The sequence below is a fragment of the Mustelus asterias genome, chromosome 9, assembly GCF_964213995.1.
Source record: "Mustelus asterias chromosome 9, sMusAst1.hap1.1, whole genome shotgun sequence".
NCBI lineage: Eukaryota > Metazoa > Chordata > Chondrichthyes > Carcharhiniformes > Triakidae > Mustelus > Mustelus asterias.
In genome coordinates this window covers 29,707,218-29,719,326 of record NC_135809.1, presented here as the reverse complement: position 1 = coordinate 29,719,326, position 12,109 = coordinate 29,707,218, and the positions used below count along the sequence as shown (strand labels likewise).

At 39.1% G+C, this 12,109-nt stretch overlaps 1 protein-coding gene across 1 annotated transcript in view; it reads left to right on the top strand.

The window, feature by feature from the left end:
• foxp2 (forkhead box P2) overlaps positions 1-12,109 on the top strand; it is a 417,384-nt gene that overhangs the window by 50,956 nt on the left and 354,319 nt on the right. The window contains exon 2 of the mRNA XM_078219889.1: positions 6,441-6,618. Within this exon, the coding sequence (XP_078076015.1) occupies positions 6,451-6,618 (168 nt within the window). The 5' untranslated portion in view covers positions 6,441-6,450. The remainder of the gene's footprint in view (positions 1-6,440; positions 6,619-12,109) is intronic.

Sequence of the window (12,109 nt, the reverse complement as noted above, 5' to 3'; positions counted from 1 at the left end):
TCTGAAGAATTTTGCTTTGACTCTGGCTTCTGGACAAACCAGTTCCTCCTGAATATGGTTGCACTAGCAGGTTGCATTGAAGTTATTTTGCAGCTTTTCACAGTTTGCTGTCCATTGTCGCGTAAATGAAGTCATTGAGTCTCTTTCTTAGAATCCCTACAGTGCAGAAGGAGGCCATTTGGCCCATCGAGTCTGCACCGACAACAATCCCACCTAGGCCCTATCCCCACATATTTATCCCATTAATCCCTTTAACCTATGCATCCCGGGACACTAAGGGCCAATTTAGCATAGCCAATGCACCTAACCCGCACATTTTTGGACTGTGGGAGGAAACCGGAGCACCCTGAGGAAACCCACGCAGACGCAGGGAGAATGTGCAAACTCCACACAGACAGTCACCCAATTGAACCCAGGTCCCTGGAGCTGTGAGGCAGCAGTGCTAACCACTGTGCCACCATGCCATCCTTTATTCCAAGCGAGCTAACTACATTTCATTCTCTCTCACCAGAGACAAGCAGGTGGAGCAAACACACATGTTTGCTAGAATTGCAGGCTTCCCTTGTTGTCTTTAAGTGCTTGCACTTTGTGGGCACCATATGTCCACCTTGCCTCATATACCAGAACCAAAAAAGTTTCAATTTCCTTAACATCCAGCTGTTGTGTGAGCATAGGCAGCAATTCAATCAGATTGAAGCCTGGTAGCTTGGTAGCAGTCATACCGTCTGCTCTGCCAGTGGCATTTGAGCAGCCTTAGTAAAGCACAGGGTGGCTACTGAACAACAAAGGCTATCTGGTGACAACTCGCGACTCAGTTGTGTAACCCATGCACAGATGTGCAGTGTGCATAAAACTAAAGCTGTATTGTCACACACATTCGATGATTCCATTGCTTGATCTAATCCAGAAGGACACTACAGTACTTGGCTGCGCATGTGTGGCAATTTCTGGTAGCCAGCAGCATGCTGCACAACCTCATCATCAAGGTCTTTGATAAGGTGCCACTTAAAAGGTTATTCCAGAAGATCAGGGCTCATAAGGTTGTGTGTAAGATCTTAGCATGGATAGAAAATTGATTAAAGGACAAAAAAACAGAGAGCAGGGATAAACGGGTTGTTTATATATTGGCAGGCTGTACTAATGGACCACAAGGATTAATGCTGGGGTCTCAGCTACTTACAATCCATATTAATGACATAGAGAAAGGGATCAAATGTACTCCATCCAAATTTGCTGATCATACAAAACTAAATGGGAAAGTAAGCTGTGAGGATGACAAAAGAGTCTGCAAAGGATATGCATAGGTTAAGTGAGTGGGCAAGGAGGTCGCAGATGGAATATAATGTGTGAAAAGGTGAGGTGTGTGGGAAGATTGGAAAACGGGGCATTTTTCAAATTGTGAGAAACTATTAAATGTGGGTGTCTTTATATACAAACCACACAGAGTTGCATGCAAGTACTCCAGGCAATTAGGATGCCGAATGATGTTTTCCTTCACTGTTGCTGAGTGAAAATCTTGAAGTACCCTCCCTATCTGCATGGGTGTATCCATATGACATTGACTGAAGTGGTTCAAGAAGGCAGCTCACCACCACCTTTTTATTGGCAATTGGGGAAGGACACTTTAACATTTTTTTTAGAATGGTCTTTATTGCTGGAGTACAAGACAAAGCAAGTCTTACTTCAAATGTATAGGCCTTTGATGAGACCAGTGAGATAGTGAGTACAGTTCTGTATTCCATACCTTAGGAATGATATATTTCAAGAGAATGCAACAAATGTTCATTAAATTGATTCCTAAGGTGAGAGGACTGTCCTATAAGAAGAGTTTGAGTAGAATGGACCTATGCTGTCTGGAGTTTTGAAGAATGAGAGATGATCTCAGTGAAACATATTTGAATCTGAAAGGGCTTGATGGGATAAGCATTTCCCCGGCTCAGCAGTCTAGAACATTCTTTGTCTTGGGCTAAGCGATTGGCCGGTAGAACTGAAATGAGGAGAAATCTCTTCAATCAGAGAGTTGGTATCTTTGGAAATCTCTACCTAAGGGACTGTGGGTGCTCAATCGTTGAGTACAATTGAGCCTGAGATCAATTGACCTTTGAGTGCGAGGAGATTTGAGTAGATGGGGATTGGGAAGAAAAGTTGATTCCAGATTGAGGATCATTTCCATTGGTGGAGTAGACTCGAGGGCCCATATGGCTTATTTATGTTCTAAATATTAGAAAACAAATTTATAAAATAAAATTTTCCATTTTGCATATAAAATTTAATTAATCATCCTGACCTTTCGCTTCAGCATTGATGTTGGGGGCTGTATCATTGGCCATCAGGGTTGGCTAAACCGAGTTGACCACCACTTACATGCTGGAAAAGATGAGCTCCAAACTCTTCACAAAGCTTTATGCCAAGTTTGTTCTGGTCCTTGGCATTGACCACAGTTTTTCAGACAGGCTTCACAGTGCACCATGTTTTGTTGTGCATAACTATTAGTGTTTTTCTGTAGGCTGAGAGCAGAATTTTCCTGTCCCACCTGCCACGAGAATCGTAGCAGGCGGGGTTGGGGTGGGGAGCATGCAACGGTCTGTTGACCGCGGGCTGGGGTTTTCGGTCTTGGGGCGAGCATAGCTGGAAAATTGTGCCCTGAGTGTCTACAGCCTGATGCTAAACATTTGCCCTCCAGTGAACTAGCTATGTTGACCTGGTCTGCAGCCATATTGTGCCCATTGCCACTCTACATTCAGACTATCAGCAGTTTGTAAATCAGAAAAATTAGGATGAGAGGGAAATGGAATATTATAAGAAGGATTGGGTAAAAAGATATCATCATCTTCAATTGGTTTCATCCCCGTCTATGGTCACCACCCCCAGAAATGACCATCCCAAAAATGGTCACTTTTGTCTCTTCCATTGGGGGTCAGGGTATGTAATGTCACTCTTTGGTTATCTCCTTTGTCCTACAAGAGAGAGGCAACTGTGTCAATGAGTGTTGTGGAATCTATTTGAGTGATGTGGCTGTCCTGATTGAATAGCTGGCAGTATGTGCAAGCTGTGATATGCGACTTTACCAGGTGGGTGAGATGCAGCTTATGAATGTTAGGTATGAGGCTGATGGATAGAGATCGTGGTAGCTGAGTGATGGGGTGTGGTGATTTGAGTGAGGCTCCTGGTGCAGTTGCTAAGAAATGGCACTTGAAGATGCATTCACTGACTATGGCCATTCAAGTGAGGTAACTTCATAGTTATTTGTTCCAGTTACCTTTTGACCATGTAACTAGAGGATCAACTCCCCCTGCATCAGCGACCAAACCACTGTAGATACAGGACATCTCCCCTTCCTTCCACCTCCTTACATCAAAGCCCTCAGTGTCGCATTGAAAAGCTTTGTGGCCTTCTCGCCACTTGTTTGCCAGGTTTTCCACGTTAGATCTCTTCAAGCATGACTCCCTGCTCCAGCCTCAACACAGTTCCTTTAAGAGGGATAGGCTGTTTTTAACAGTGCTGGCAATCTTGAATTGCTGTTTGCCACTTAATGATAATGGTCCCCTGCTGAATCTCCCAGCCAATGAACAGTGAGCTTGGCACTGGCTAGATACAGAGTTCATCCAAATGGTCATGCAACATGTTTGAATACCTTATCCAGGATTTAAGTCTGCAATCTGTTGAGGCTAAGCTTGCCCAGTTCACAAGAGCAAATTCTCCTGTTTTTCAAGTTTGAACAAAACAGAAAGCAACACAAAAAAACAAAAATAAAAGTTGCAATGAGAAGCATTAAGCCCTGAGGTTTTAGATGGAGTGAGAAAAAGTTGTAAATCTAGGAGGATGAATTTATTACAATGGAAACTTGAAATAGTTTGATGTCCAAAGAAGATTATTAAAATAAACAGAGAACTTGATAATATAAAATCTAAACATCTCAGTTATTTAAGTAGAATACATTTTGATTTAAATGTACACATTTCCTCAACTAACTCAACTGTGCAGGCCTGCAATATTAAAGTATTTAATCCTCCTAAAAATATGAATGAATGTCCCACGCAATTTTTTTTCAAAATTATCTGATTGACCATGTAATTTAGGAGTTCATTGCTGTATGAAAGTGAAGTTTTGCGACTCCTTCATTTGCTATACAATAGCAATGCATTAGTCAAGCGATTATTAGGGTGCGAGGGAGTTAAGAATATCTGCTTTTATCAGCAGTGAACTCCCTCAACAAATATTTATAAAATTTGTGTAAATTGCCACTGTGTTTAAAAGGAACTCCCTCTCTCCCAGGCCATTAATACTCCGAAAAATCATCCTATCACTGCCAGTGTAAATTTCAATTTCTAAACAAACTTAATAGACACCAAAAAATATATTTCCAATTGGCAAATCAAGCAGTAAGTGTCATCTTGTTGTGACTCCAGATGTGGCAGACCTTTCTTTTAATTTTGATGTGTTTCTTCCCACCAGAAAGCACTGCATATGCAATCAATGGTGTTGTGGTTTTCCTGTATTATCGTAAAGTGGCAGTGGCTTGTGTAGAAGATAGTATTGTTGACAATGCAATTATTTTTCCAATGATTCCTTCAGTTACTTTTTCAACAAGAATTGTGTCCTGTGGCTAACCCACAGCAAAACTAATCCAGCTTTTCTCCCCCTTCTAAATCTTTAAAAATACTTTGCCTGTACAATGTGCAATATATGTGAGTGATCATTCGTGATGGGCTTTGAAAATATGCTTGCTTTATTCTTTTCTTGTAAGAGCCGTCAACATCATGTGTCACATTTTCCATTCCTATTATCTTTTTGGTTAATGTTCAATAAGAAATATAACCTGGACTGTTTGTTCATAAACACATCTGGTTCAGCAGTTGTTTACTGTAGCTAAAGCGGCTGTCAGCTTTTGTGTAACTACTTGCATATTTGTTTTATTTGTATCCTGTACGTTTTCAACTACACCTGGCAAGTAGTGGAAAATGAAGCTTCTGTTGTGTTCAGGAGTGTCCACCTTTTGTTGTGTAAATATTTTTTAAAAATTCAATTCATGAATATGATTTGTGGATTTTATCTGTGGTTGTGGGGCAGAATTATAGTAATAATGTGAGTAATATTATTTGATTCTGATTTTATTGGCCTAGTAATCAGAATTAGCAGGGCACATTATCATTTATGCATTTTGAGTGTGAACTCCATTTGATCTAACTAGCAGAAGGGGAATGTAATCTAGAATGTCTGTCTGTGCTTCAGACGACAGTGGACTTTATTTTTTTTTAAAAAGGCGAAGTGGAGCTTGTTTTTGTGTTTGCAGTGCGATATGCTAACTCAAGTTTTAAGGCCTTTGGGGAAAATTTGTGACCTCGAGAGTCAGTAGAGTCTAGTTACCAGATCCTCAGGTTGCAGTTTGAGAGGTCATTGTGGCTATTTTATTTACTGTAAGGCTTTCAACTGATCTTAGCAGGACATCTCTTTGCTAGCCTCAAAATACAGTACAGTTATGCAGTGAAAATGATAAAACATTTATTACAGGAGAGAAGGTAATATGCATAATTTATGCTGTTTTTAGCACAATCATTAGTGATATTCTTGATAGATTTTATTTCCAGCTTTCATATCTAATACATGCCTGGAAAATTAATTTTATATCTTTCATTTATTTGCCTATGTTAAAATTGAGTTTTAAGTCATCTTCAAGTGAACAGTTTGATTGCTACTCATGCATGGGCTTAATTACTTCCGACGAAGGACAGTATTAAATGTTTTAAATGTCACAAAAATAAATGAATATCAGCCAGTAGATTTAAAACTAGGCAATATCTGTGATGTTTTCAGCAAGGGCTTTTTTCTTCAAATGCCTTTGAGGCAAAATTTTATTTAGTCACCCAAAAAGGAAGCCCTTTGCACTATTTATCACAGGCTGATACTGCATGATTTGTAACTCACTTACAAAATTTTAATTTAGTATGATTAGCTGTGCATCATTAAACAACAGTCTTTCATAAAGAATGCTGTAAAATACTGACAGAATCAAGATACTGAATATTTTAAATAAGCTACAGTCATTCACGGCTGTCGAAGCTGGATAATACATAAAATAGAGTGTTTGAATTTGTGCTTTCAATATGAGGTGTTTTTAAATGCAAGGCAAAAAAAAAACATTAAATTGTTTATATTCTTTTTTAATCATGAAATGTCCTGCGACTTGGTGTATTTTGCAGTTCAGAAAAAAATGATAAAGGTATGTTAGCTGGAAATTTAGAAACATAATGTCTTGCATGTACTTTAAGAAGAAAAACAGCTAGGCAATTCTTTAAGACATTTATTTGTTGGAAGACTGTACCACGCTTTTCCCTTCTGTTCTGGGACTGCCTCTGTAATTGGCAGAATGGGACCATCTTGATAATGGAAGTGTAAAGGTGTAACGAGAGTGTTAATTGATGCTTCTTAATCACTTTTAGGTATTAAGTCATGATGCAAGAATCCGCGACCGAGACAATAAGCAACAGTTCAATGAATCAAAATGGAATGAGCACTCTAAGCAGCCAATTAGATGCTGGCAGCAGAGATGGAAGATCAAGTGGTGACACCAGTGGTGAAGTAAGCACAGTAGAACTGCTGCATCTGCAACAACAGCAGGTAAGTTTTGTTTTTCCTAAGACGTTCTTATTTCGTTTTCATCACACCTTTCACATTATCTGATGCAAAAGCTATTTTCTAGGACAGTAAAATATATTCTGAAACGCTTTTTAGTGATTTTAATCTTTTAGTGTTGAAAACAAATTTCATATGAATTATTCTCCATTTATGCAGACATTCTTGTGCCTGAGTGTATTGGATTTTAATGATGTGATAGAATAATAATGCATTTTTTTGCTGATAAATATCTACCTACTTAATTTTAAATAAAGTAATGCTAATCAGCTTTATTATTTATAAGTCTTCAGTTTTTGTCTTGGGCACTTCAGATGTAATATGTTATTTTCCACCAGAGGGCCACATTATTTGATTTCGCACCTACTTGTAACAAACTGAACGTGTTTGTTATGAAGGATGAGACTCTAGACTCGAGAACATTGACTTGATTTTAAATTGATGAGCTGGGTTGATTTTAACCCTGGGTTCTGCGAAGCGGGAAGATGGACAAGTGCAAAATGCACTTGCTAGTCTAAGTTTCAGGCCTAGGGTAGTTTAACCCTTGGATATCATTTAGAATCCACCCGTCCCCTTCCCGCCTATTCTGGGCAGGAAAGGGTTGCAGGACAATTATCATCTGGGCCAACCTGCAATTAAGCAAAGGGGATGGGAGTTTTGTGAGGGTCTCTCAGGAAAGAGGGAAGTGAGTCTGAGGGGAAGGCCACGACTTTCCTCATAGGTCTTGAGGAAAACTTCTGTTTCTATTGACCCCACAAAGGAAATTCTTGGACGTAATCTTTTAGGGTCTCTTTTGTCCACGGAACAGCTTTTGAGTTGTTTTAGCCTAGCAGGAAAGCCATTGCGGCCTTCCTCACTCAGATCCCTCATTGAAATTCAATCAAGGTACTTTTGACATATTACGACCATCACTTTCAAAAATTCATCAGATCCCCTCCTGCTTTAGGTGGGCACTTTAACCGCCTATGGAACCCTGCAAGTTAAAATCGGAAATTATGGGGAAGGTTGAGTTCAAAGTGAGTAAGTAATCGACTCGATTTTAATTCGCTGAATTCCACTGGGTTAGCAGGGTTAAAATCAATCCCAGCATGTTCTATGATAGCTGTAAAAAAAAAAAGTCCATTGCTTTAATCCATTTTTGAAAACTAAACAAAGTTATTATTCAAAGTAAACAATTGCAGAAACTAGCTGTTTAAGTCTTGAGCTATTTATGCACAGTGGTTCCCTATTATTACGTTTTATTACCCTCATTAAGTTTTTCAAAAAGTATAATTTAAGGGAAAATACAACACAATATTGCCATCAAAGCAGCATGAAGCAACATGTATGAAGTATTTTTCTTTGCAATATGGTTGATTCTAGATCCAGAATAAACAATAAATGATAATACCTGGTAATACATGGCCTCTGGGGAGAAACAGTAGTAAATTATTGGTGCTAGAATGCTAGGAACATGTTGCAACCCTTTGTTGAGATATAAAAAGCAATTGCTTGAAATATAATTCTTAATAGGTTCATTAAGAGAAAAAATAACTTAAATGTTTATTTCCATAGTAGGTAATCCCATCCTTATGGTACAGTCTTGACTGGATAAACATATGCTTGGTTCAAACCTACCCATTGTTCTATTTTTTATTCACTGTTTATGTAGAGATCGAGATGAAAATGCTATGTATTTTGGCGTATTCTTCATACCTTTTATCAGGTTTTAATTGACTCTAATTTGAAACTGAGTTGTAACAGACATATGTAATCGATCAGATTAGGTTGGGTTAAGTTGGACTTAGTAGAACATATTGGAAATTTAGCTGATACTTTTCCCATATAATGTTTCTGTAGTGATAATCAATTACCGTTATAAAGATCTTAATTCAATCTGCATATTCATACCTGTTAAGCTGACAATTTGAAGTATAAATGTTTTGTAATTATTTTTTTCTAAGATTCCAAAGTATTTGTCTATAATTTATTAAAAAATGAGATATCATTAATATTGCTCATGTATTTTGGCCTTACTGTATTTTTACACACTGCTTTTCATTTTGAAATGCTTATTTACTCTTTCAGTTCTGGCCACTGTGCTGCTAAAAAAGGGCATTTGGCATTGAAAAGGATTTGTTTATAGAAATAACACATCCTTAAAGGAACTGATTCAATTTACCACATTGTGCTTCTATGAGAAGAGATCTAGGGGACATGACTCACAGCTAAAGTGAGGGTATACACTTAAAACTAACTGGTTAATATTTAGACTTGTTAATGTACAAAAACGAGTGCCTCCTTTTGAATATGGACAAGTAATTGATTTGACAGGTGTAGATGAATACCACCTTGGCACAAGAGCATGAAAAGGATGTAAATGTTATGTGTACATTCTGAATGTAAAGGTGACACAATAATTGGGTGAGCTAGATGGCTGGATGACCTTTTTTGACTTCTACGATTTGATGAACTAGTTGGTTTTGAAAAAAAATGTCTAATGTATAAACCTGATAGGACAATCACAGTACCCAAATTCAAGCTCTTTCACCTATTAATCTAATTACAACCATTCCAGAGAATTAGACAACCTTTAATTCAAATCAAATATCATTCCTATTTGGTTACAATCTAGAAGAGTGAAAGAGAAGAGTATCCACTCATTTGAAAGGTTAGTGCTATTGAAAAAGGAAAGAAGTACATTTGTGTCACTTGGAGATAATTTGGCATATGATGTGAAGGTATTAGCCTTAATGCCTGAAAGAAAACTGTCAGTAAGTAATGGGAAAAACTCTATTGCAAGGAAAACAATGAAACCTTTACTTAATGCACTTTCCTTGTTTCATCTCTTAAGCGTTTCAAAATGCCACTTTGTCAGCAGATTTATGTAGCTTTCCTGGAGGTTGGGGAGATGCACAGCTATAACATGAAACACAGCCAGTTTTGATGAGCTTGCACATGCGTGTTACCTGAATTAGTTGTTGTAAAATATTTACAGAGCAGTCTGGAATCACTTTGAACCAAAGTATTTGTGTTCACATATGAACAGTGATCACGACCTTGAGAAAATAATATAAAGGACCCTGGTTATCAGTTTAGACAGCTAGGTTAAAACGGAAAAGTATTTCCTTTTTAATGCCCTTCACATGGCACCTACACCCACCACTTGAGAGGCATTCAACATTCTGACAAGACCACTCTTTTGCATTGTTCATACTTGAGAAGAAACTTGTATCTGCTTTACTTCAGCCTAAAACCCTTTAGATCTTATTTCTTTTCTTTCTGCTCTTTATAAGATGCAAATAATACAATTGTGTATTTGCGAATCTTAAATGTGGTTGGGACTCTCCCCAGTACTCGAATTTTAAACATTAAATGTGACAACAGCAACAACTTATAAATACTTAACATTCCCATCTTATTACACAAATTACTTACTTGGGAACTAATTTTACAAAGTCGTGAAAATGTTTTTCCTTCAAATGGATATTTTGCAGCATTCAAAATGCGATTTTGTGTTGCTGAAAATAAACTGCCTTCTTTGTGAAAGTGAAAAAGAATCTTATCCAAACTATCTGAGAAGCCATCAAAATAATTCCTGAAAAATATACAGATAGACAATAATGCCAAAAAAGACCAGCTGGTAATCAAACCTATCCCATTGATTTGTCATTCTTTATGCCTCATATCACGAGACTACATATTTTTCCAGTTGCCATGTAATAGTGACAAGCCAAATCAAAAATCCCAGGCCAATTTTAGGGGTAAAAATATGAAAAAATACCTTCACAAGCTTTCCAGGCAATCAATACTGATCTAGAAGGCCATGTTGACCATAACATTTGGTACCTACCTCTTGTATAATGCAGTCACTGTCCCAGTTAGGCATTGATCCATTTCTCTCTTCAAGACAGATACAGTAAGCACCGTAGCCTCTAGACAGCACAGGCGCATGGCTGTTTCTTGTATGTTCCAGATATTGCAATAAACCAGTCAAGCACAACAAAGGAAAACCAAAAAGAACATTAGCCAGCAACGTTTCTTTTGTTAAAGCCAGAGGAGCACACCATTTTCTGTCATCTGTTGGACCTGTCTGGCTGATACAGGGAAGAGTGTGCATGGCACACTCTAAATGTTGATGGATACCTGTTGGACTTTATTTGCGTATTAGATTTGCACGTCTGCGTATCACCTAATACACAGGGGCACTCCAATCACTTAGTGGTAAGCCCCAAGGAAGCTAGGAATGGCCACATTGCAGCAAAGAAAGGCAGGGAGTCACACACCACCACCAACCCCCCCCCCCCCATTATTTACGGGTGCCTGGACCCTGTTTCAACTAGTCTTCAGCATCTCCACCAATGAATAAACCGTCATAACATTTTAACTACATGCTGATAGTCCCAAAGTTTTGTCATCAAACAGAAATTTAGAGCAATAATCAAGACTGTGTGATAGGACGTGATGTTACAGCCTCACGTTAAAAATGAACTTCTTGTAACATACCTGTTGAACTGCTGAAATGGCTGTGACTTTGAGGGAACAAACCAGGTCATTATAAATGGATATTTTTTGTCTTTGTGTAATATCTACGTGGAGGTCAATTTGAAAATTATGCTTGATCTCTTTCTGTTTCACATCTTCATTAATGATCTGATTGGTATCAGCAAAAGTAACATTGTTCTCTTTGCTGATGAAGCCACCCTCTAGAGAGTAGTTTAGTTCTCATCTGAAATCGAGTAGCATCTGAATCACTGCAGGTGGATGTAGACAAAATTAGACAGTGGCTGGATAAATGGTGTGTATCTTCAGTGCTGACAAGATCCAAGTAATAGCTCTATCAAGAAAGATTGACCATAATGTTGCCTATCCATCTATACTGTGTGGGATAGCAACCTCTCTTCAGTTATAAAAATTCACCTGCTTGAAATTGCAATTACACTGGATCTACAAGAGCTAAAAAGAAGCAGGTAGCTGGAAAAAAAAGTAGCATTACGGTTTTAATCGTGAGCCCTGTTTGTCACTGTTGGCAACTCAAAAGTTCAGTGATTCTATATGCACCAGATGACGGTATATGGTAACCCAACCCCCCCCCCCCTTCCTTTTGAAGGCGATAGATTTAGACTATGGGCTTGGTCAACATGGTCAATCCTTGTCAGTTAACTGTCTCCAAAGCTGAAGAGATATGCCCCCCCACCCCACCCCCGCCGAGTGGTTCCTCCAGCGTAACTCCAGCATAACTCCCTACTTTCGGGGAGCTTGCGGCCCAACCCCGCTGGAGTGAAGGGGGGCAATAGGTGCCCCCCACAAGGTCCCCTTGGGCATTGCCACCTTGGCAGCACCGGCCTGTGCCACCGGCACTGCCCAACACGGAAAGTGCCAATGCCCAGGGAGCACCTAGCCACTGCCCATCAGCCATGGGGCTGTGCCAAGGGGGCGGGCTGGGAGGGGTTTGGGGGATCAGCCTGCTGTGGGGGCTGGGAAGGGGGGGGGGGGG